At 37.1% G+C, this 26,763-nt stretch overlaps 1 protein-coding gene across 2 annotated transcripts in view; it reads right to left on the bottom strand.

Moving 5' to 3' along the window:
- Positions 1-26,763, bottom strand: part of DNAH8 (dynein axonemal heavy chain 8) — a 141,692-nt gene that overhangs the window by 7,456 nt on the left and 107,473 nt on the right. For both annotated transcript variants that reach the window (XM_086460546.1, XM_086460547.1), the window contains 15 exons: positions 26,274-26,429; positions 24,473-24,628; positions 22,789-22,971; positions 22,218-22,323; positions 21,144-21,396; positions 20,854-21,044; positions 17,975-18,096; positions 14,443-14,561; positions 12,919-13,121; positions 11,901-11,974; positions 8,507-8,659; positions 5,989-6,144; positions 3,811-3,927; positions 2,970-3,071; positions 2,426-2,586 (listed from right to left, as the gene is read on the bottom strand). In XM_086460546.1, coding sequence (XP_086316672.1) covers positions 2,426-2,586; positions 2,970-3,071; positions 3,811-3,927; positions 5,989-6,144; positions 8,507-8,659; positions 11,901-11,974; positions 12,919-13,121; positions 14,443-14,561; positions 17,975-18,096; positions 20,854-21,044; positions 21,144-21,396; positions 22,218-22,323; positions 22,789-22,971; positions 24,473-24,628; positions 26,274-26,429 — 2,252 coding nt within the window. The remainder of the gene's footprint in view (positions 1-2,425; positions 2,587-2,969; positions 3,072-3,810; positions 3,928-5,988; positions 6,145-8,506; positions 8,660-11,900; positions 11,975-12,918; positions 13,122-14,442; positions 14,562-17,974; positions 18,097-20,853; positions 21,045-21,143; positions 21,397-22,217; positions 22,324-22,788; positions 22,972-24,472; positions 24,629-26,273; positions 26,430-26,763) is intronic.

Raw genomic sequence — 26,763 nt, 5'->3', positions numbered from 1 at the left:
TTTTGTGGCCTTTGGAAAACCTGACTTTCCTTTACATTGCGAATAAAATGCTGAAGTACAGATGCAAACAATAATGAAAAATGATCGCACAGGTTTGTGGAGAAAGTCCCATGTTCCTGGGAAGGAAATCAAATATGCACAAGGGGGTGTCCCTGATCGCATTTAGATATCTATGTGTAGATGTCTACAGAACAGCTGTTTTGTCTAGCTTGCCCTTACAGGTAATGCAAAGCAGCATGATGCAGTTCAAGCTTTTTCAGATGTCTGCTTTGTGGTCAGAGGAATTGCACTTGACAAGGACCTATTTTTTCTCTATTACAGTAAAGGAAGTCTAAGTTTTCATGATCACTGCAGCCAAGGCTTCCCTTGAGCTTCACGTGACCCACCAGCCCCTCTTTGTTGGTGAGAACAAGTTCCAGCATGGCACCCCTTCTCGTCAGTTGCTCTACCACCTGGAGAAGGAAATTGTCATCAACGCATTCCAGGAACCTCCTAGAGTGCTGGTGCCCTGCTGTTCCTTCCTTCCAACAGATATCTGAGTGATTGAAGTCCCCTGTGAGGACAAGGGCCTGTGAATGTGAAGCTGCTCCTATCTGTCTGTAGAGGGCCTCATCCGCTCAGTCATCTTGATCAAGTAGGCCTGTAGCAGACCCCCCACTATGATATCACCTTCCCCTGCCTTTCCTCTAATCCTGACCCATAAGCTCTTGGTCAACTCCTCAGCTACCCCTAAGCCAAGTTCCGTGGACTCTAGCTGGCTCTTGACATAAAGGGCAGCACCCCCTCCTCTTCTCCCCTGCCTGTCTTTCCTAAAGAGCCTGTTCCCATCTATTCCTACACTCCAGTCATAGGAGCTGTCCCACCACGTCTCAATGATGCCTATAACATCATAGCCTTGTAGACGTGCACACATCTCTAACTTCTCTTGGTTGTTCTCACATGGTGAGGTCCTGGCTGCCTCAGCGCTCCAATTCTAGCAGTTAGCCTTCTGCATCTTCTGAGATGACTTGGTAGGAGATTGTAAGGAGAATTTTAATTTTATATCGCAGGGGATGCTCACCCCTCTGGTCTGGATGTCAAAGGTGAAATTCAGACAGGGTAGTGCACAGTTGACTATAGCAGACTGTGACAAGACATGGAAAAAAAGCATGAAGCTTTTGAACATTTTCCCAAACTCTAAAGAAACACCTACAAAGGAAAATCTCCAGAAAAGGACTAAAGTAGCAGCAATATGCTGATACACCAAATGGAAGAAAAACTCAGTACTAGAGAGAAATGAAAGAGCTGCTCCTACTCACTAAAACTCCCCCAACAGTGTTAGTCTCCAGCTTCCTCCTGTAAATTAGCCATTCTACAAGCCTAATTTTGGATCCAAAGTATGTCTCTCTTTAGGACTTCATTTAGTTCTCTGTTAAATCTTGGCTTTTCTTTAATCAGTTCTGGAAGGGAGGTCTTGCAAGTATCAGTGAATGACTTGAAACAATCTACTCTTAGATTCTTTTCTTCAGAAGTATATATATATACAGCAGTAGGTGCTGGGCAAATAAAACTGTACTGTTCTCACAGCAAGCTTAGAACACTGGGGTTTTGATATGGCATCAGCCTCCCAAATTTGAGATTGAAAAATTGTGGGAAATTATTGTTTTGTCCAAAAATGTTAGAAGATAATAGGTTTCCATGGCAGTTGGGCATTTGAATAACATTTGTTTTGTTTTAAAATACAAAAATCTATGTTAAGAAACAATAAATGTGGACATAATGAAAACGCAATAATTCATGGCAGAATTATTAAGAACTTCAGTGAAAAAAATATAGTGATGATTCATATCCTTTCACAGGGCATATAATGTCAGAAACAAATAAAAGCCAAGCTGTTACACATGTTATTTGGAATGAAAAACTGAATTATATCAAAGATAAAATTTTAAATGGAGTTAGTACTTGGTGCAGTTGAAAAGCCTTGTCTAAATAATGGAAATGGCAGGACTGATGGTAACAAAAGATTGTAGTTACATCCAAAGGCATGCTTGTAAACCAAATGACAATCCAGAGAATCATTTAATAAGTAGGAAAATAATATACTACTTGGAACAGAAGGCAAGTATTAGAAACTTTCTCTAGTTGAACTGTATAGAACTTTGTATCATGTGTTTACATAGAAGTTTTATAACGCTTTCAAATTAAAAAAAAATTCTAAACCCATGAAAAGTAAGTAATAAGAATTCTGACTGCTTTAAAAGAACATGTAAAATGTAGCTGAAGATACTGCATTCACAACCATGTGCGTACACATCAAGTGTTCCACCTCAGTTGTGAAATTCACATGAATCCTAGGTTTCCTATGAAAAATATACATTACATAGGGATTTGTTTCCAAATAGTAAACAAAAGGGTCTCTGTTTTCAGTATGTTGAGACCTACTTACGTAATATCAGCATTAGGATGGAGACCAAAGACCTTTGGGCTGTCCATGGCAGGGAGTGACTGGATGTATTCAAAATACTGTTCCAGGGTTTTGCACACTGGGATTTTATATCCAGTGTAAAAACAGAAAGTGCTGTCAAACATCTTTTCATTAAACCATGCCTGCAAAAAATCCAGAGGGGAAAAAACCCACAATTACTTTGGTACTGAGAGTTTTCTTAATCTCATTTTTATTCCTGGAGAATTAGGGTTCTTGTTTTAGCTGCTGTATCCAATTTTACTTGAATACACAAGTATGTCATAAAGAGTTGTCTTCTAAGTTTGAGTTTCAGCTAAGTCTTTTTAATAGTTTCTGCTCCTCACTAAAGAGAAAACAAAGGGAAGAACCTCACTGTCAAAGAATGATGTTTTGAAAAATTTGTTTTACTCCAAAGAGTCTTACGAACTGGTGAAAAGTACATACTGAGCAGAAGGAAGGTCTCGTGATTTCTGTATTGCAGCTGCCAATAAAAAAGACAAAAAACTGTATTTCCAAGGTCTCCTACCTTTGCAAAGCAATTAAGAAGACGTTTATCAAAGTCATCTGTGACTCGGCCTCCATATTGTATTTCTCCAATCATGTAGCGTACTGCGTTCCATGATATCCCCTGGATGCAGAACAGTAAATGAAAGACTAATTGTAACACGTAAGAAGGAGATATCCAGCCTGTAATTTCAATACAATCTGAAGCTCATAAAGCTCAGAAACGTAAGCTGAAAAGATCATTGTTGGAAGAAAAAATACTTTATTTCTAATGCATTTTTTGAGCTCTGCTCTGTAATTTTATAGTAGAGTAGAGCTTGATCCTGTTAGTAGAAATGTATCTCGTTATTTCTTGGGTGACCTGAAATCACTCTCAGCTGCTAGTGCCTCTCCTCTTGGGTTTTTTTTTTTTTTATTTTCCCCTTCCCCCAGTTTCTCATTTTTCTCTATTGTCAAAGTGCTGCTTTGCAAGGAATGGCTGTTCTATTACATTATTCCCTGATAAACAGTAGAAGACCGGACACAGCTATAGAGAAGTTTGACTGGCTCTGTCAAACTCTGTAAATATTTTAGATCCCTTTCCAAGACAGATATTCTATAAACCTGTTAATATTTAAGATATGATACTGAAAAAAACAAGATCAAATTCTGAAGTTCTTAACTATTACATATTTTTCTATGGACGATAGCACACAAAACATTTCAGCTTGACTGTCTTGTAGAGAATCTGAAACTTTGATCATGAGAAGCTGCACTGAAAGAACAGCAATGAATAAAGTATTATAAACAGTAACGTGAAGAAAAAACAATTACAGATGCTGTGCAAAGCAGTTAAATATACCGTATGCAAATTTAGCATTCACCTTCTTGATGTCACATTCTTCTAGGTGATTTTGTATAAACTGAACACTGGCTGTAAAGTCTGCTGAGTTAAATTCATAGGGAATATTCCAACCCAAGGGCCCAAACTTGCGTCGTTCCTTAGGAATACAATTAAAACCAAATATTTTTAGGAAACAACATACGGTTTTGTTTCATTATTAAAGTTCCATGATAATAATAATAGTTGAGTAAAGAATTGAACTCAAGAAGAAAGCTAGCCTAGGAAACCGCTATGTGCCTCATACACATCAGTAATAAACAAAGTTTACCATTAAATTATGCCATGAGGGATAAATATTTACAGGAAAAGCAGCAGAATCATTTATTGCTACCTTTACTAATCAATGTATCAGTCATAGGTTTGAAACATCTCATGTCTGTGTGGATGATCAGATTTTTATATTAAGTAATTAATTTAAAGAGTTACCAAATCTCTGCATTTTCTGCATACTCAACAATTCCAAGGCCAACAGTTTTTCATTTTTTTCCTACATATACTAATGATAGTTTCAATTTTTCAAGCTCCTGTATTAATACTCAGTTATCCAAAGGCTTCTAGGTTGCCCGTTATTGTTTCACTGTATTGTTTTAGTACACTTTTTCCAAAATTCACAGCTTTATTATAAGGCTGCAACCACTATATTACTCAAATTTATTATTGCGTACATATTTGAAAACAAAATGATAACACCTGCAGAAAAATAGTTGATTATAAAAGAATATGATCTGCAGCTCAAACATTTTAAATATCCAACACTATTATATTTCTCACAACTTTGTTTTAGCCACCTCAGTTACATCACTCAATGATTGTTTTCAGAATGTAGAACTAATTAACCCAAGAAGTTAAGAATTAAATTGCTGAAGACCGCTGATATTTATTAAATGAATAAACGGCGTAGTACTGGTGTTCTAAAATTAACTGAGTGATCAGATATTTATGAGAGTTTAAATTACCAGGTCAACAATGACTGACAGTCTTTGACATCTAGTTAGGTAACACTTAGGTACCTTAGCTTCAATATTTAAAAAGAGCTAGAATTGAAAAAAAATCTTTTATTTTTTCAAAATCAAGCATTGTTTATAGGCAGATGAGAGAGCATTAACCAATAATACCCTGCAGAAAGGTATAATGATTTTCTGCCAAATTCTCTGATTTACTTCTTAAGCCATATTTATCACAGCGATCTTGTCACCAAAGGAAATTAGGAACTGGTCAGTTAAAGGCGAGGCAATGTATATATTGCTTGCTGACTGGCAATCCATAAATAAGTTTTCTGAACAGATGAATAGGCATAATAGTTTTTAAAACTTGGTTGATGAAGCTTGGATCTTCTAGTTCTGCAAGAACAGTATAATCCTGTGGTAGATTTAACACAGAACAACTTATAAAAAAGGTAGAAAAAGGAAAATAATGCAGGATATTGTATCTTAAAAGGGACCTCCAACCCGTTGTCCTTCTCTCACCCTCTTTGTTACACACTGAAAATATGGGCAACTCAATAGAGCCTAAGGCTTAAATAGTGCTTTATGACTATTTTGAGATCCTTGATGAAAGGGTGTATTCAGAAAGCTCAATATGTTGGTATTTATCACGATCTCAAAACTTGTATATCTTTAAAGTACAAAGCATAGATATCATTGTCCTCACATTGGAATTAATGTAGAAAACATTGACACAGATAAGATAAAACCAAGACACTAAGTGATAAAATTTTATTTAATTTTAGCCATCTAGAAAGTAGACAGCGACTCTAAGCCAAGCATCTGGATCGCCTTTGAAATCAAGGAGCAGAAAGAGTGATATATCTCTAGAGAATGATCCACTTTTCTGTAGAGACACAGCTAAGACAGATGAGCTGCTTTTCTTTTTCAGGGTGCTTATCTGTTTCTAATGACTACAGAGAGAGCTTTTCCCCTTACACCAAATGGGTAACTTTTGGACAGCTAAAGTTAGGTAAGAAAAAAATTCTTATTTTAAATGCCCATTGTAGGAAAAAAGCGTAAAATTTATAAAATCTTGTAATACAGACAATAGAAATTCAAGCTTCAGACCTGCAACACGATGCTACAATAAATATCAGAACGTGTATTTTCAGGAATCCCTGCTAAGTGAATCCATATATTATAACACTACTTGCAAACCCCGTAAGAAATACCTGAACAGTAGAATGCAGGAAAGCTACAGTGTAAAGCAAAGGTTTCCACATAGGCATATTTCTAACATCTAACAGATCCTGGTTAATTCCAGAAAATGTTCTTTTCAGTCCGGCACGTATACCTTGGGGAGGTTCATTTGTGAACTTGATAGCAATCTGTCATGTGAAAAAGATAACAGCATTGGATTTGTTTACCGAAACAAAACCAGCAACATGTCACAACTATTAGTTATAAATAAAACGTAAATAGCTGAAGCATTGTAGAATAAAGTTGATACGTAGTTTTACTATAAACTGCATAGAAGGAGTACTTACTAGATTAGGCCACAAAAGATTTTGAACATAGACCTTCAGTTTAGATTCGTCAGAGCGATCGCTGACACTTGTCTATCTAAGAATTTTCATCAAGAACCTGAAAGCAGCTGCCACGCTTTTCAGAAGGCGTCATATGATTCTCTATCCCTGATTTAGTGACTGAAGGGTGGAAGAGAAATGTCCAGAGCAGATGACAAGAACTCTGTTGTATTGCCGGTCCCAGGACTTTGCAGCAAACGCAAAGAGATCTCACCTCTCTTCAGATGAGATCTTTATGTCCACAGTGGCTACTCTGGGCTCTGTGGCTACGTCTCCAGCAGTAAATTAGATTCAACCTGAGAACATTCCTGGGCACTCTGGTCAGCAGGTGCAGAATCCACAGCTGTAGTAGTAAACTGCCACAGCCCCTTAAAATATAGCCCCGTAGTTTCATGTGAACTGCCTGAAGGGAATCGTTGCTACATAATCTTAATTGTCAGACCATACCTGCAAATGATTTGCGAGTTGGCACAGGATTTCACATCAGAGAACGTTGTAACTGCTTATCCCTAGGGGCTGCTCCACTCCAGTGCTGGGTAATGTTCATGGGGCACACCTGAATCTATCAGTTCAGGGACAGACTGGCCTTAGCAGCATCTCTATTCCTTAAGACACTTCCAAATGCTGGAGGAACTCAAATAAAAACTAAGTATTTTTCTGCTCCAACAGTAATTACTGGTCTGGCTGGACTGGGTAACATGGCAGCATGGACTGAAAGCATAATAAATGCCAGGCTGCCCATGAGCTGAATGCAAGAGTGGCTCTGAACTGTTTCCACTTCTGAGACACACGCATGAATGTGTACTTCATACCTGGTAGCTTTAATATCTCCATATTTGTGGTAAAGAAATTAAATTCTTTTTAAGGAATGACTTTTCGACTTCAGTCTCACTGGGCTGCAGAGCCCAGGCAAGCTGTCTCAGAGATGAGCTCTAGTCTTCTGCAAGGATATCCGCACATGAACACACTGAGTGCTGGATTGAATGGGAACACTTGCTAACCAGTCTTTCCACATTTCGAGGTATATCCTTTTCAGTTTTTGACGAATGTTCTGTATATAAGAAAAGCAAATTGTTCTCTTCTTTCTTCTGAGATGGAGCTGACCTTTGGTTTGTCAGTTACTCATTTCTTGGAATTCCTGAATATGTTAATATTTTAAAAGGTAACCTGATGCTATAGACTGGGAAATCACATGCAGTGAAGATTGATCTAGCAACCCTCTCCATTCTTTATTCTCACTTTTAGCAAACTATATGTTTATACACCTCAGTATTCATAAACTCCTTGAAGGTGCAGGATGATTTCATTTTCTATGGAGAAAATACAAGAGAATGTAGGTCCATACAGCTGGCTTTCTGTACACAGTGTTTTCCCATGGTGACACATATTTCTTGAGAAGATTGTCTCCTAGATTCATTTGAGAAAGGGACATTTCCCCTCCTTTACATCCTAGGTGTCAGGTATGGTACCTACTTTTTCTTTTAGAGAGGATGAGAACCACTAAGGAGACCTCTACTGTGTTTGAGAGGAAAGGGGTCTACGAACACAGAAGAGTCAAAGCACAGCTATTATGCTAGACATTAGCCAGCATTATGACCTGCCGTGAGAGTGCTAGGAACCATCATAAGTGACTCAAATGTACTTTGTAAGAGTTTTGGCAATTTTCCTGGTACTGATGAAAAACGTCTCCTTGAGATCTACAGAACAACCATTTATAGTTTATCCAACGAAAAATAGGTGCTTCTTGGTAGATTATGTTCTTTGAGATGTGCTGTCCCTGTGTGTTCTGTCCCCTTTATCCTTTATTTCAGATAGGGAGATCTGGAGGAGTCTAAGAGCAGTTGTGGGCATTACTCTGTTCACAAGGCATCTTACTGAGCAAAAAGGGATATAAGTAAAGCCGTATAGTTTTGATTCAAGTGTTTCTGTGTACAGAAGTAGTGTGAACTCACACATACATAATGCATCTTCCAGAACTTCCAGTTACTGGTAAGTAACCTTCCTGTTTTAAAGTGGTATTTGCATTGTAATGGAAGTTCATTTCTTTCTTGGGTTTTGTATCCACACCCCCCCCCCCCCCCCCCATTTATTTAATTTCCATGTACACATTTAATGTGAATAATTTGGATGGCATGAGGTACCCAAATTAAATATTAGAACAGACCTGTAGCAGTGTAATTGGGAATTTAGGATGTGGTTCAGTAGTTATCCAAACTCGAAACGTCTCATTCTGTATCTCAGCAGTAAGAAGTGTCTCCAGTAGTTCATCCATGAAATCCAGGCCAAGATGACAATTCTGAAGTAACACCCAGCCTCCCTAAATAAGAATATCGACTATTACCATATAAAATTTAGAACAAGTTATTCACAATGTTAAAATCAACTGTCTATCAAATTTGGCCTTGCATGTAATATTTTGTTTCTTTTAGTTTTTCGACTTTTGGTCTGTTCCTGAATATGTATTATCATGTGATTTGATATGATATTGGCACAGTTAAAGAAAATCGGAAAAGTAAGTGCAAAAGTTATTTCCACATCCTATTGTTCTCAATGAAATGAATATAACGAGAGCCAATATTCTAAGTAAAGTGTCAGTGCTACCTAGTGGCAAAAAGAAGTAATTCCTGTCCTCTCCCAGTTAAACATTGATAAGCAATCCTGCCATCAGATCCAAAAGAATAGCAGTGGAAAAGTAACAGCTGAAATCTAACGAATATATCTTTTTTTAAAACTTATTTGTTAATAACACAATCTAAAGTAAGTGCAGAGAGATGGTGACAAGACTCTGAAACTTTTCAGCTGCAATTAGTTTATCTGCAGTAAATGCATTTGCATGAAATTCAACCTCCACATATTAATTTTCATCTTATTCAACTCTCAAATTGCATGAAAGCTCTATTTTGATTAATATCTCTCCGCACTTCTGCTTATGAATTTAAATTCAATCAGCTTTTGTAGCATCACTTTAGAAGCCTGATGAATCAGAAGCCTGATATTAAAATGGGACATAATTTAATCAGTTCTAAACATTGATGTGTGTATTTCATTACAGCTTGTAATTTTGTTTTGGCAATTTTGTTTAAGCTCATTTAAAAAGAAATAAATAAATCTGGTGACAAAATGTAATTGAAATATTTATGGTGAACTGACGGATTTTAAAAAAAAAAGACTAAATGAAGGAGGGTTTTTTCCTTCTTTTATGGGGATCCACTTTTTTGAGGAAGATCCTCAATCGATTTGTCACATTGCCAAATGAATCAGACTAGGTTTTTGAAAATTATCTACCTGTAACACAGCACAGCAGTTTTAATCGTATTATATACTCTTGGCCAGAGGAAAGAAAAGACCCCCAGATATTTGTCTTCATAGTCACTAATTCTGTTTTGTTATTTCAAATCTGATATTCACATATCCCTCCCTCTATAAAATGTGTGCACCAGCGAGGCATTTAGTTCAGCAATTGTTACTAGTAGCCCTGCTGGAGTGCTGTTTTGAGTATTCTTGTGCATTTAATCGAGGGCAAAAGAAAGGCAGGGATGCCTCAGTTTTCACCATTCCAATGAACTGGAAGTTGATGATGAGTATTCTAGACACATGGACACAAAGAAGTACGACAGATGTACGTGTGCATTTGCACATCATAAAAAATGCCATCTGCTATAGAGAGATTTCTTCTTTCTCTTTTCCCGAAGTGGGGTACGTCTATATTCCAGTACTTGTGTCACAACACTTGGTAGGACTTGAGAGGTTGCTGGGATACGATATAGTGAACTCCATAACCAAGGCTGCATTAGCCAGAGAACCTTGGAGTGTACAGTAGTGTCTAGAAAGCGTGCAGTAAAGGCCATATACAGGTGTTACATACGTCCATAACAGAAAAACACAAAGGAAGCAGAATGTACTATGGTCAAATGAACAAATATCATCTGACAACTTTTTTTTTTTTGCCTCAAATGAAGATATCTCAGATAGCAGGCAATGATCTAGTTGAAGATGTCCCTGCTTACTGCAGGGGGAGTTGAACTAGATGACCTTTAAAGGTCCCTTCCAACCCAAATTATTCTATGATTCTATATAACAACTGGAATTCCCTGGACTGATGTTGTCTGACCTTTTCTTTTTTCTGTGTGAAAGACAGGAAGTCCTGAAAAGGCTCTGAAGCTTTTCAGTTTGTCAGATTAAGAGGACAGGACTTCACAGGAGTCTAAAGAAGCTTTTCCTCATCTCATTATAATTAAACATTAGAGAATAAAGTGACAGAAGAACAGTTTAGTTCAGATGAAAATCTGAAATTATCTTGATTGTTCATCTGCAACAATCTCACAAGTACGTTTGTTCTTGCAGAGCGTTCCGTGTTGTGATCTCATTTTCGCTGTTTGTGCTACCAGAACTCTTAACGGCTGAGGACGAAGACCCAGGGAATCTAATGGATGTCATATATTCTGAGGAGTTAAGTTTTACTTCTCATAATGAATCCATCTTTAACTTTTTATTTAACAATTGATGAATACTCCTAGATATAAAAGCATATGCTGGCTAACAAATAGGTAACATGGTACCACTCAAAACTATTACTGAAAACAAGACAGTTCAGATTTCTTTAGGTGAATATTACAAGCAGTTCTGTACTGCTTTAGTGAGGACTAACTGTTGGTCATGATCATAAGAAAAATATGTTTCATTTATCAATATTGTTCTTGCAGTCTTCTGCTCTCTATTAGAGGAGATATTGTAGGTCTTCAGAATACTGGTATAAGACTAATTCCTGATATTTTGAGTTTACAGGCAACTATGGCTCTATGTCTTCATTTGCAACGCTGTCCACAACTCTTTAAGGTGTCCAGCTGACTAGACAGTGCTACCTTTACACTGTAACTTTTATATTGTATTCGAGTTTTCAATTACCATCATTCTGTAGCTGCTACTTAGACTTCTCATGTTTTTACTGTTTGAAAATATCATCTGCTGTAACAAAATACACTACAGTATTTAAGAGAAAAGTTCTTAAATATTGTTTGGAAATTCTTAGACGTCCTTGGGACTCAAAGCCAAAAGGATTGGCAATTAAAGACAAAAAGAACTGAAAACAGTTGCTGGTGAGCAAGGGGCCCTCTCACTAGCACAGATGCGAGGAAAATGCGAGGCCGTGTTAGGAGCCAGCACATCCTGTTGTATCTACAACTATGCAACATGCAGGTAGCTCTCATAGGGGAGGGGAAAAAAAGAAAAGAAAGAAAAAGAATGCCAGCAAAGAGGTGGGATCTGCAAGTCCTGAAGGATAGAACTAGAAAATTATTTCACCCTTGGTTAACAGTGTAGTCGTAAGAAGGGAATGTGCTGCCCTTGAAAAGCTGCTCAGTGTCACGCTCCAGAAGTATTGACTTGGACTCCACTGGCACATGCATATCCCACAGCAGAACGTTTTTAAGCCCAGGCACTCAAGGACACTTGTTTACCTTGAGATACGCCTGATAGCAAGGTGAAAATGCAGCATATTAAAGATTGCAAGCCAAAGAGGTGTAAAAGAATCAACTTCTATTGCAGTGGTGTTTTCCTACCTGTTGCATTGACATCTGTAGGAATTTGCGTACATGGACTTCTTGCCCTTGACCCATGGAGATGATCCTACATTCTATAACATAGTTGACAACGCATGATTAATGAACTTACATTCTTAAGAAAAAGTAAGAATTCAGATTCAGTCCCAAAAAAGTGATATTAACGTAGCAAAATTGAGTACATTTTAATGCAAAAACATATACTTATGAAAGTAGAATCCCTTCACCGTTACATTATGCTACTATGTATACATTTTCTAGACACTGAAACTTTATAAAAATAACACTAAAATGTACATCCACAATATTTCGTGTTTGTAGAAGTGAAAGACTGTGACTTACATTGCTGACAATGGGAATTTGTGCCAAATTTTAATGAAGTAAGCCACAGCATTTGAAATAGAAAGCCAGATTTGTCTTTAAGTGAAGATAATGAAGCCACATAAATAAGCAGTATGCATAATTGTGAAATTGCATTTGTGAACACTTTAATGTGACTAATATAATGAATATAATTGTCTCCTTCCAGTTCAGTTTGTATGCACAGTTTTTCAAAATTTTCATATAAGGTAGACATAAAGTCCAGAATATAGAAATGCAGATCTTGTGGGTATTTTTGGTTAGACAGCAATCTTGTAAGCAGATTGCTGATCGTTACCTTACCTGCAGTTAAGAGTTAAAACAAGAAAACAGTATTGTCACCATGCCAGAATTCTTTTTTTTTTAAAAAAAAAGGTAAATATTGTCTTACAGACAGGGATTTAAACAGTATTATCACTGGGAAGGATGATAACAATTTATAAAAAAAGAACTGAAAACATTACTGTCCGACTGTACACAGAATGTTTCTCAGCATACCATCTTTTATTTAAAATACTATTTTATTTCTAAGATGGTGTTTTGGAACAAATAATAGTGCAACAGAACTTAAGAAATACCTTTCAGAAAAAAGATCTCTGAAATTACTTGATTACCCTTCTGTATCTTAATGCGTGACAATGAATTATTACTTTCATACCCAATTTAAGCTTCCTAGCCAAGGAATCAATCTGAATAGTTGGGTCAGATCCCATAGACAAGAAACAGATGAGAGGTGTTCGTGTGTCACTTTCCTCCCAAGTTTTCTCTAAATTCAAAATGACGGGTTCTGTATATTTCTCATCCAAGGAATTTGCAATATATTTCCTGGCTTGGGAAAGCGTTCGGTCTGGACACCAAGATCTAGAAATTAAAATATATACCAAGATACAAAATTCACTGCCTCTTCCTGTTGCAAAGACTAGGCTTTGAAAAAAGAAATACTATTTTTATCAAATACAGGTTTTTGCTTCATAATATGCTTCAACACACACATTCATATACATGTTTGTAGGTTTGTCTTTACAGATGCAGTTACAGACAGAGCTGTTAGTCTCCCTCTATTTATGACTGTTCAATACTTTTCAGTCGATTACAATTTTGCTTTAAGTAAACGATTTACACTGGAATTTTCTGTTCTGGGTCCCTTTATCAGGTTGGGATATTCCTCATTTTAAATAGACCTTTTGCATCTGAGAACACAAGTAAGAAATTTAAGATTGGTTTTGCCCTTTAGTGAAATTCTGCAGGTGTTTCATTGGGTCTGTTAGTCTTTGAGAGTACAGACCCAACTCTTTTGCACTTGGTTGCATTTGTGTTGGGGATGAGTCTTTATTCTTCTCATGGGGATAAAAAACAACAAACAAACAACTACTTTTGGATAAAAGATACAACTTTGCAAAACTTCAGTTACTCTTATTATTTAAAGGCTTAGGACTTAGATGCTCCCCTCCCCATTTAGGGTATATAACATATAACACCACAGTACTTCTTCCATCAGATTCTGGCTTTTTTTTACTGCACAGGTTGAATCTGCTCCAAAGACAAATCATGGTCTAGTAATTAATGTTGTTGTTTTTTGCAGTGTCTCTGATTTATTTGTCGCAGCACTTGGAAAGTATACAATGACCGTAGGAAGGTATGATCTCATGCATAAGGCAGCTGAATGCTGCTTTGGGGAAATCCATTCTGTCCCAAGCCCTGCCACAGAGATCTTAGCTGATGCAATAAATTAATTTAGAGCCCCTTTTCACACGGGGTTTTTGAATAACTGTTTTGCATTTTCACAAATTTGGTTGTTTTTTTTTTTTTTTGGTTTAAATTATCTAAAGTTATTTAAAATAGTTCATTTCAAAATAAATTAAAAAAAAATTTAAACTATCTGAATCATGCTACTTTTTTAGTGGCTTTTTGGAGAGGGCTGCAATGGGATTCCCAGTTTCCATTTGTCATGACATAAAAGCAAAGCTATAAAAAAATATTTTCTAGAAATAGCTTTTCTAGACTCTTCAGAGGATAGCTCTGAAGTGAGCGAATTAAACCGTATTTCATGTGAGTGAATTAAATAATGTTTCATGTCACCCAGAAATTAATTAAAATCGCACTGTTATGATAATAGCATACCAATAGACTGAGATGTGATGCAGCCATGTAGGTTATTCCCTAAATTTCTGAAGGTGCTCACCTGATGAGTAAAAGCTTGCGAAAGGTATCAAGTGAATCATTATATCCATCAGGTATAATTTCTTCCTCGGGAGCATCTTTATCAAACCAACTTTTCCATCCCTTTCCATTACGGGCTATCTAAATTCATTACATAAACACACATACGTTTCAGCTGTAGTAATGTCCCCTTGTAAATGTATATTTTAATGAGAGTCTGTTATTATATTAGGATACATTACAAGTAACATTAAGAGTCTCTAGCATTTAAGACACATGCCAAGTGAATTGCTATTGAGCTATTACAAATAGAAATTTTAGTATTAAGATGCAGGCTCTTAAGCTAATCTGTTATCCATGGATTCCCCTTCCAAACACATGCAGCTATGTAAGAAAAATGAATAGTTAGCAGAAGGATTCTGTACTACTAGAGGAACATACTGTGATTAAATTATTCCTTCTGATAAGAAAATACTAAGAGGAACAGAAAAATCTGTCCCAGTACCGTCCAGTCAAGAATGGTCTGGGAGAGGAGTGAGAAATGAACATACAGAGACCTCTTCCAACCAGGTATTGCCTATAATGAAATTAATTCAAAGAGATTCACAAACACCAAATGTCCCTTTCTGAACTATAATCCGAGAAAAAAAATTTACTCTGTGAGCAAATAGCTCAGTTCTACGGTAACTGCTATCAACCTGAGCACATGCTAGCAGAGTGTTCAGAGGAGGTACCTTCTCAACGCCAGGCCACAGCCAGAGATAGGTTACTGAGCTACAGGGACTTCACTTGACTCAGTAAAATCATTAACCTTTCATTACATCTTTCTTTGTACCATCTCTCACTCAACCACAGCTGGAAGTAGTAAGAGTGTGAAAAAGAACAAGGTCATGTAAATGTTTAAAGAGGAACATGTCTTTATTAAATTAAGTTAGGCATCTGGGACTGGAGGACTTCAGTTTTAGAGGAGGAAAAGATTTGTAACTGGCAAGAAAAAAAGAAAAACACAGGCAACCCCTTGAGAACTAGGCATACCATTTTCAGGTTTTTTTCTTACTTTAAATAATTTTCTGCTTGTATCTAAACGAATAATAATACAGTTGTATTTAACATGATGAGCCAAATAGAACAGCATATGTAACGGATGCAAATAAGTATTTAAAAACATTATTGCCATATTTGCATTTTTCATTGATATCCTAGTTGGCACCCTCCCATATTCCATCTCTATCTATTACTAAAATCACCTAATTGTCACTTTTCAACTTGTAAATATACGGTAATGTAACGGGTTTGCATGGCAAGGTTTTGGTAGCGGGGGGATTACAGGGGTGGCTTCTGTGAGAAGCTGCTAGAAGTTTCCCCATGTCCAAGACAGCCAGTGTCAGCCAGCTTTAAGTCAGACCCGCCGCTGGCCAAGACCGAGCCCATCAGAGACAGTGGTAGCGCCTCGGGGATAATGGGTTTAAGAAGGGGAAAAAAGTGATTGCACGGCAGCAATTGCAGCCAGAGAGGAGTGAGAATTGGGGAGAGAAACAACTCTGCAGACACCCAGGTCAGTGCAGAAGGAGGGGGAGGAGGTGCTCCAGGCACCAGAGCAGTGATTCCCCTGCGGCCTGTGGTGAAGACCACGGTGAGGCAGGCTGTGCCCCTGCAGCCCATGGGCGGTGGAGCAGATGACTGCCTACACCCCGTGGAGCACCCCACGCCGGAGCAAATGGATGCCTGAAGGAGGCTGTGACCCCGTGGGAAGCCCGCACCGGTGCAGGCTCCTGGCAGGACCTGTGGCCCGTGGAGAGAGAGAAGCCCACGCTGGAGCAGGTTTGCTGCCGGTGACCCCATGGGGGACCCACGCTGGAGCAGTTCATGAAGAACTGTAGCCCATGGGAAGGACTCACGCTGGAGAAGTCATGGAGGACGGTCTGCCGTGAAAGGGACCCCTTATTGGATCAGGGACCCCACATTGGATCAGGGGAAGCACGTGAGGAGTCCTCCCCCTAAGGAGGAAGGAGCAGCAGAAACAACGTGTGATGAACTGACCACAACCCTCATTCCCTGTCCCCCTGTGCCGCTCGGGGGGAGGAGAGAGAGAAACCAGGAGTAAAGTTAAGCCAAGGAAAGAAGGGAAAGGTGGAGGTGGAAGGTATTTTAAGATTTGGTTTTATTTCTCATTCCTCCTGAGTTGATTGGTAATAAATTACATTTTTTTCCCAAGTTGGGTCTGTTTTCTCTGTGACAGTAAATGCTGAGTGATTTCCCTGTCCTTATCTCGACCCATGAGCCTGGTATATTTTTCTCTCCCCTGTCCAGCTGAGGAGGAGGAGTGATAGAGCGGCTTTGGTGGGTACCTGGCATCCAACCAGGGTCAACCCACCACAGGTAATTTTAAGTTAGAGCTACAAAATCAGTTAAAAGAGAGGCCTTTTGGTGTAACATGGTCGCCCAAGTATTTTGGAGTCTGAAATTTTGTTTGCACCAATTCTAGAAAAGTCTATAACAGAACCATTACAATTACAAATTAAAAGCAAAATACGTAATTCAAAACCCCATGGCTAAATTTAAATATTGTTAGCAAGTGTGCAGTGGCGTACTTTTGGGTTCCAGTGCCCTGAGCCACCCAGAGTGAAGAGCTAACTAGAATTCCTCCAGGTTTCTCCTAACTCAAAATCCTGTTTTCATACCTCCAGAAACCAAAACCTGTAGGAAAGGGGCTGGTACGTATCCAGATCTTGCCTTGATACAGAGTTGGGAAACAGCCAGAACCACTTCTAAGTACCCCATTTAGATCAAATCTCTGCTACCCTTCAGGGCACCAAACGTCATCACAAAATGGACTAGGCTGACCAATGCTGTAACAGCAAGAACAACTTCGTGTCCTGGTTATCAGGACAAGGAATAACAAGGAATGCTTAGGAAGTACAGAAAGATGCTTAGGGAGTGTTTTAACTACACTAGAGAAAGATAAATTTACCAAAGTAAAGAAAATAACTGGTAAACAGGTCACAAGCTTATATGCATATAAGCTCATGTATGCCCCGAGAAAATAAATGATATTTTTATATCTAGCTTGTCATATCTGAATAATATGTTAACCTTGGAGTGGAAATGAGTATTTAAAAACAAGCAGCAATTTACTTGTAAAGAAAAAAAAATAAAAATCTATCAGACTCAGAACATAGAACATTGTAAATTAAAATCTGACTCTCATAGATTGTCTGAGCCTTTTTGATACCTCTACTTTATTATCCTTTCTCCTTATTTCTGTCTCTCTCACTGACTTCCTTTTTTACTAGTTCTTTGCAACTGTTCTCTTCCTACCTCAATGAGTATAATACAAAAAATACAACAAAACACATTAAAAAAAAAAAGAGTAGAGCAAATAAATATGCCCCCATTCATGCTACCTAGCTGTAAATGTCTATGCCTTTATTCTGTATCTCTCTGGCCTCAGTCTAACTACCTACATCTCTTGTGCATTCCAAATGTAAAATATGGATCCAATTATGACTGGGAAACTGGTTATTATCACTAAAAAAATAACCTCTAGATATCACCTGATTCAAAATTTCTGCAAATTGTGGAAGTTTGCTCAATTCCACTAGGTTCAACCACGTCATGTCAAGAATCCAGCAGAACGGTTTGGGTGGGCAAGCCTGTAGATCCAATGCTGCGCCTCCTGTGGATAAAAACACTCTGATGAATTGCCATGACATTCCAGGGGTCAAGACGTTTATTTTAAAATTACGTTTTCTAGCCCATGTAATTTTTACCAGGGTAATAATTGCACTTTTGTACTTTGCATTTATTTCGTAAGATCATAGGATAATTTAGTCTGGAAGAGACCTCAGGAGATCTCTAGCCCAACCTGTTCACAGCAGGGTCAGCTATGAGATAAAATCGGGTCTTCATCCTGTCTGGTATTGAAAACCTCCAAGGATGGAGACTGTACAACCTTTCTAGACAATGTGTTCTAATGTTTGCCTGTCCTCATAAGGAAAAAATTTCCCTTTCACCCATTCTGAACCTCTCTTTTTTCAGATTGTTTCTGTTGTCTCTCATCTTCCTACTATGCAGCACTGAAGAGCCAGGCTCTGTGTTCTTCATGGCCTTCTCACAGCTGCTGGAAGGCTGCTATCAGGTCTGCCCTAAGCCTTCTGTTCGCTGCATTGAACAAGCCCAATTCTCAGCCTCTCGCTGCAGATCGTGTGCTCCGTATAGTTTGTTGTTAAAAGTTTATACAATGATACTGATTATATTTGAAGTAGAGGAAATTCTTTCATAATCTCTTTTCCTTTTCATCTGTGCTGACAATACAGTAAAGGTAATTATGTATTTATCTGAAAGATAAAAATATTCCTCTGAAGACGGTCTATATTTTATCCCACTATTCCTAAAAAGAAAAGAAATTCTTATTTTCTCATCTGCAAACATAACATAATTATTAATTGTCCACCAAAATAGCATACTTGGCAATATTTCTGGCTTTAAGTCAATAAAGCCAAAGATGTTTTGCAATTCTTCTGTAAAATGCTCTCTAATATTTATGGAGCTTCTTAGTAAATATATTTTCTGCTGCAGAAGAGCATATTCTTCCCTTGTGCCAGTCCCTCCAGTCCCTCACTTTTTACTGGTAAAGTATGCAGCTTACCTAAGTGTCAAAATCTACCTGCTTAGATTTTCTCATTTCTTTTGGTTTTGATTTTGTTTTGTTTTGTTTTGTTTTTTTTCCTACAGTTTTAATAAAAATTCTGTACCACCATCACAGGAGGCTATTTTCCTATGATTTGGGGACCTGCTTTCTCTGTTTTGCTGACTTAAGGTTACCTTCAACTTATGCATTAAAGTATTCAGGAAGGGCCTAGTGTTTGGCTGTAATGGAATACAGAAGATAGAATGAAATTCAATTTGTGTACTCTAGCAGAAAGAAAGATTTTGAGTTTATAATCTCCTGGGACTAGATGAATAACAAGTTCTGGAAACTCTTTCATTTCAAATAGCAATGCTTATCTCACTGAGACGTTCCCTGATAAGATGGCTGACAATAAGCCATGAAAGCTCTCCTGGAAAAGAAACGGAAAGAAGAGGAAGAGATTTATTTTTCAAACAAACCCTTTCTTCAGTTGCCCAATGATGCATGGCAATCATTTTGCACCAAGAACTGCTCATCCAAGGAGGAAAACTGAACAATTCATTGCAGAAGAATGTCCAGGACAATTTGGCTAGGCATCTGCCCACTTCTCAATCTTATTTAATATCATGTGAATAATTATAGAAAAATCTGTTGTTACTTTGGTGTCATTTTGTACATCAGAAGAATTTCTCAGTGTCATTTTACTCACCAGACGGATTTCTCACTATCAAATCAACTGTGGCAAAGCTAGGCAGGAAACTGCAGTCATATGTTCTAGACAAAAATTGCTAAAAGTACTCCTGTATTTTATTACAGATTCTCATCAGTTAAAAAGGGGTAAATGACCACTTTCTACTTCAGATGCCCAAGGTGTATTTTCCTCTGGCAAAACAGGAATCCATGACCTGAGAAGCCAAGAAATATGGTTCCTTGTCTAACACTTCACTAAAGCAGACAGTTCATTTTGAAAGAATTTCCAAGCATGCCCTGCCTGACATCAGTGGTAAACTGGTAGCTGAATACCATTCTTAAAGGATAAAACCATTACAAAAAAACCTGGAAAGCAAAACAGAAAGTGAATTTAATCTTGTTTCCTACCCATTTTATTCATTAGAGGCAGATAATGATCTTCGAATCTAGGTTCACTACTTTGGCATTAGACCTTTGTCAGATTCATCTGAACACTGAAAAATTCAAACAGATTTTATATGGCCCTCCACATAGCAATCCTGATCACATTTTTCAGCAGAGGCACAAATTCACAGAGCACAGGGGAGGCAGACCTGGCCAACTGGGCCACAGAAACACATGATGTTCTCTAAAAGTCAGTGTTAGCTGGTTGGCAAAAGCCAGAGAAAGCTCAAGCTGAAACTGATAAAAGACTGTCGCACCTCCTGGACTTTATATGGAGTTGTTCTGGCAACTTAGGAGGTAGATTTGTTCAGCTTCACCAAAGCAGAGAAGCAAAGGAGCAAGAAGTCAAGGAGCAAGAAGTGATCTAATTTATAAAAATAAGGATACAAATATAGTACAAAAATACACAATTATTAAACCAAGTCATGGAGAGAAGCAAAACTATCACCTTGATGTCAGGATAGAACGCAGCCTGGATAAATGGTGGAGGTAGAACTGCGATGGAGAACTGCATCTAACTCCACTGGACTGCACCAGGGGTAAGGACAGAGGCAGCTCCCACAAAGCTATTGGTAGAAACTATGCAGCCAAAAAATTACACTTTGAAAAGGTACAATAGTTTAAAAAGTCAAAATCAGCTCCACATATAGCACAATTTTTTACACTTACCTCTAATGAGTGCATAGAATTCTCTGGTTTTCACATGCCCTCTCTCAAGGTCAATTTTTAACGTCAGGAAGAGGGTAAAGAGGAATTTGTGGTTTTCATACAAGCCTCTAACAAAATATGAGTAAATTTCAAAGGTAAGATACTCAATAATATTTGAGATTCTTTTCTGAGGTAAAGGAGACTTCTTAGATCTGAATTGTGAAAACAAAGCACAAAGAAAGCATGTTAATAACAGCAAATACATTGGAAAGACAAACATCTGAATAGTAGAAAAATCTGTGTCTTCCTACTTGGCCATGGACTGATCAAATAACTTCAAGAACTGAGCCAGTGAAGTCTGATACATATTATTGACCATGCCCATTTCTGTAATAAGAAAATAAAGAATGCTGCCACGTGTAGCAACAGGTCGATATTCTTCCTGAGCAGTGTTAATCTTCACTTCAGTTTCTGCTGCCACAGACAACTTTTCAGCTACTTCAGCAGCTGTTTGCTTAGTTGTTTGCAGAACACCAATCAAGGATTCATCATCTACTAGTGAACCTAAAAAGTCAAATATTGTATGTTCAGTACATTATCATAACAATTTTTTCACTTCATATATGTAAAAATCAAAAAGCCATATTACAGGAATTGTTTATAACAAGTGGAAATGATTCATTGAATTGCAGAAAGCTTTTAAAATGGAAACCAAACAGGATATGTAATACTAAAAATTATTTTTATATTCAACAGGCTAAATAAATGCATTCAACCTATGTCAATATCAATGATTCTATACCAACAGAATGCTGCATACATGTTTGTAGCATGTACTAGAGAAGTCAGCTTTCCTATGCACATAACACATATTCGTACACAGTACTCCAATTATTTTAAAGTCTGTTAATTGGTATGCTCAAAGTCAGAAAGACTGAGGGTCCTAAATGCCATAGTCACACAACAGTATTCATGCATCTCAACCACTTGCTGATTGATTTGCTGGAAGTTACCACCTTCTTTTTCCACCAGAGATGGTAATCTATCATGTGCAGGCTCCTAATATACTGCAAAAGACTTCCCAACGCCATTTAAACCCATTTTACTTTGCCTTTTCAATGGATCAAGGATGTGCCCATGATCAGTTACCTTATCTTATTTGAGTGTCAGAAAGCTTTGTTTAGGTGTTAAAAGTACTTAGTGTCGAGAGTTTTACATAGTGGCAGGCTACAGTACCAAATCCCTCACACTCCGGTAAATCACCATCCTTCAAATTTCTACCATTGGATAATCTCTTATTGTATCTTGGATGGATAAATCAGTTTCTGTGTGGAAAGGTGAATCAGCTTAATCTGCCTCATCTGCTTAATTATTTGATACAGAACCTCTGGTTGCACTTAGTTTGTACAGAAGATTGTCTTCCAGTTCTTTCATCTTCCTCTTATTAAAAGTTACATCTTTCATGAGTTGAATTCGTTCTGCCTCTTGCTCCTATTATTAAAAAACAAGAAAATGGCATGATACTTTACGGACTCTGACTACGAGTCTTACTTAAAATCCAGCTGCTGATTTTTCAAGTTCATGAAAACTGATTGAAGAGATAGGTGAAGAGTTGGATCCAGTCATGAAATGTGCCTTTTCCCTTTTCAGGTATCCAAAATATGTTTTTATAGCATCCTCTTATTTCTAAGCAATGTTTATTCAGTATCTTATGAAGTATCTTATCAATGCCAAATGCTTGTGCTTAATTGTTTGGGTTGTACTGACAGGCTTACATAGAAGATCCTCTAGATGTATTTTTGTTATCTGGAAATTTCTATACTGAATCTCAAGAAAATTTTAGAAAATGGCTGATGTCTTTTTTCTATTTGAGCATTTCTTTTTCCCTATGTACTAAAGCCAGTTAAATAAATAAAAAATAAGCATCGCTATGGTTTGTGTGTACTGTTAGGTTACCTTTTTTTCAGTAAGAATTACTCTTCTCAGTAACTGATTCTCAAGTCCTTTCATTGTAACAGTAAAATCAATAATTGACGTTTTTGCATTGATTTCAGGTGTGAAAGCAGGATTGGGTAGCTTTGTAGTAATGTACAGTCTAAATGAACTCATAACATTTACTTCCTTATCACCAACTTTCACCTGTGGAATAAGTTAGAATTGTATTAAGGAGAGGAAAATGAGCTTTATTCAACTCAATAATATTGACCAGAAAAAAAACCCTACGTTATTTGAAATGTGAAAGAGAGGAAGTTTATTTCACAATTCAAAATTGTCAGGAAAATAATGATCGATGACTAAAGGCAGCAGTTAGGATATCTTACAAAAGTAGCACTCCCCTCCCTTCACCTGTGGAATAAGTTAGAATTGTATTAAGGAGAGGAAAATGGGCTTTATTCAACTCAATAATATTGACCAGAAAAAAACCCTACGTTATTTGAAATGTGAAAGAGAAGAAGTTTATTTTCTATTTACCATTCTATTCCAACTAGAAATGTACTAGAATATATTTTCTAATAAAAAAATACAGGGATTACTTCCACTGTGGATTCTAATTAATGGCTTCAGAACCATTTGGTTCAGGTTTTGTGCTTCTAATCACATCTCAAATGAAGATGGTAGAAACTATTAACATTTGGAGAAAGCATTGCTCTCTTGTGCTCAGAGAAAAGGTAATTATATGATCCAACAATGGAACAGAAATTTTTGGAAATTAGTTCTATATTTATTAAGACTAAGTGGATCTTAAAGAATATTTCTAAAGGAACTATAAATTTACTCGGAATTTTCCACAGAAATTTTTAGAGAAGTTAAGTCTAACTTGAAAGCTGCAAGGAAACCTGATCACTGTGTATAATCCTCCAAGGCCACTTCAAATACCTGCCTTAAGACGCAGTAGGACCAAACCACACGCTTAAGCATATTGTTTGCTCTGACAGTCAAAGTAAAACTATTCCACAAAAACAGCAATCATTTTATTTTCATTATCATCAACAATTTGGTCTACCATCTCTCTCATATCCCAGCCAGTTAATTAAGATTATTTGAGAAAAATATATATGGAAATATTCAACATGTGCAGTCATTTTATCTCAGGATGTCTGAAGGGGGGTTGTTTTTAAAATTTGGGAGTGATTTCTTCGTCTGATGAAAGTCAGAAACACTCATGATTTTTCAAGGTTGGGAATATACTTAATATTATTAGTAAAACTTCATGGGTTTTGGCTTGTTCCACCTGAAAAGAACTCTCTTCCAGATTAAAGATTCTGCAGTTGCTACAAACAATGCAAGGAAGAGCGAGATCTTTTCAATTCTGTTAATTCTGTTAAAGGATGTAAAATGAAATTGCTTGAAAATCAATAGAAAATATTGTAAGCTTTCAATAGTATAAACATAACTGGTTCCAGTTTGGAACCTTCAGTAGTAACTCCAGTAGTTAAACTCAAATTTTAACCTCATGAACTTACTCATGAACTCAGCTGAGGCTCTGTCTCCTACTTTTTATTAGTTCAGTTTGAGTCTTCGCACTACCCTAACTAGTACAGATTTTACCTGATTTTAGCAGAGGTTTGGAATAAAAGGGTAAAATATAATTCATCACAAAGACAGCTACTTATTCCAGGTCTTTTGTTTGTTTACTAACCTTAAAAGAAGTTCCAGCTTTTATGAAATTCTTTTCTAATACATTATCAAGGACAGGATCCAACTCTTCACCTATATCTTCAATCACAAGTGATCGTCCAAGTGAAAGGCTGTCTTCTAGGTGTGTACGGAAATACTTGTCATTCAACGTTGTTACCTCAAAAAGTAAATTATAAATTGATATAAGGACAAAAACATTTCTTCAAAGTCTTACGTGAAAACCAGAGATCTAACTATGAGAACTTTTTTCATTGTTTTTGTTAATGGCAGTTCAAAGAAAGTAATAAACGTTGACCATGCAGCAGTTTATGCAGAAATACTTCTTGTGCATACAATGACAAGTACCTTGAAAAGGTGAATTAAAAGACTGGCTGTACTAGAATCCGACAAACTTCATTATGAGAGTAATAATGCACCAAATAAAGCTGATACAGATTGTTGGGAATTGAAGGTGTTACATACAGTTTTGAAATCAGAGACACATAACTGCTAATTTTCTGTTCTGTGTCTGTCCTGAGGACTAGATTTTCTAATTTTAGCATGAAGCATCGAGAAATTCTTTCCAGAAACCTGAATTCAGTCTAACAAATGAGTCGCTGTTACAATATTATGAACTCAGATCTTTGAAATATCATGGAATGGGATTCATAGTATATGAAATAATTAAAAAACATGAATAAATAAATAAACCACTAATTTTGCATGGCTTTCTAGGTTTTGGCTTTCAGAAAGTTCTCCTATTATTTTCAAGGTTTTTCTCTGCAGGTCTGAAATGGAGCCATTCTACTGGAAAACAGCTTTGCAAACAAGTTGCCCAGAGAGTTGGTGAAGTCTCCATCCTTGGAGGTATTCAAAACCTAACTGGACAGAGTCCTGGGCAACTTCCTTTAGTAGATCCTGATCTAAGCAGGGAGGTTGGACTAGATCATGTTCAGAGATCCCTTCCAACCTCAACTTTTCTGTGGTTCTGACAGTTTGCTTTATTAATGATAAAATTATAAGCAAGAACTTCACATCCCTTTTACTCCAATACTTACAATCTTCAAAATCTGGAGATCCTAAAACCCCGAAAATACATGGAGATTCAGGAGGACATACGAGATTTTGCAACATTCATATTAAGGGGTTTAAAATCACGTTCCTTTTCCCACGCTACTTCATTTGTGATGCCAACTACAGGTGACACATGAATATCTTTGCACTATATTTTATGAGCAGACATTTAAATCTATTGTCTCAAGCTATAAAAGAGCTATTAAAATCGCAGTAACATTAGGATATCCAAATTTGTCTTGGATTTGCTTTCAACTGGTTATCCTTTGTAGCAATAACTTCATGTATGAAATCATCTCGGGTTCTAAATTCTGGACTTCATCGGTTTAAGTACTTTGGCTGCACTTTCAAAGCTGTAAGTTATCCTCCCTTTGTCTGTAACCTTACTAATAGTTGCCCAATTTACTCTCATTTAATAATTTCATATTGTGCTCTCTTACTGTGTTTTTCACCACTTTGGTATGTTCCCTATACAGGGGGCAATTTTGAACACAAGGCCACCTCCTTCTCTTTCAGACTTCTTGCTGGATTTCAAACCGGTATTTACTTATTTTATCATCTTTCCCAAGTCCTTGAATAGGGTTTACAGCTCTTGTCAAGATCCCTCCTGACACATCTATGTCATTGTCAGTCTCCACACAAGTTAAAGTTATCTCAGATATGCATGTGACTGAAATGCAGACATACCATAAAGCAATAATGTTTGAAGGAATACAATAAAGCACACGATTCCTTTAAAAACTGTTCACCTGTAATTTGTTATCCTGTTCTTTCTTTTTAATCCACGATTTTCCTTGAGTTTGTGGGTCTACCAAAAGCGGGTATCTAGTTGCCTTAGTGACAATGATACCATTCTGAATTGAAAGATCATCTCCAGGCAGTCCTTGAAGATTCCACTCACTAATCTGAGGGAGGGGAGGAAAAAAAAGTAGTTTGGAATAAAATCTCACTGTAATTATCCTTCAATTACAATTGTTCTAAGAAATAATGGGAATAACAAGCCAAAAGGGGATGTATATCTAAACCTGCTGAAAAATGATTAATGTAGATGGAAAAATATTTCCAGGATTTTATTTTTATGGATATTTTTAATTATATATAATGACAAAAAATATATTTTAAAAGTGTAAGAAACTCAAAAGGCAGCTTGACAGCCAAATTAAACACTGGGATCGATTAGGAGAAAACCAGGCTAAGATAGCTTTTGGGGCTTAATGTTTACTGGAGGAAACTTGAAGA

Source organism: Leptosomus discolor, chromosome 2 (assembly GCF_034619465.1).
Source record: "Leptosomus discolor isolate bLepDis1 chromosome 2, bLepDis1.hap2, whole genome shotgun sequence".
In the NCBI taxonomy this organism is placed as follows: Eukaryota; Metazoa; Chordata; class Aves; order Leptosomiformes; family Leptosomidae; genus Leptosomus; species Leptosomus discolor.
The sequence above is the reverse complement of the archived record's forward strand: the minus strand, read 5'-3'. Positions and strand labels throughout refer to the sequence as shown.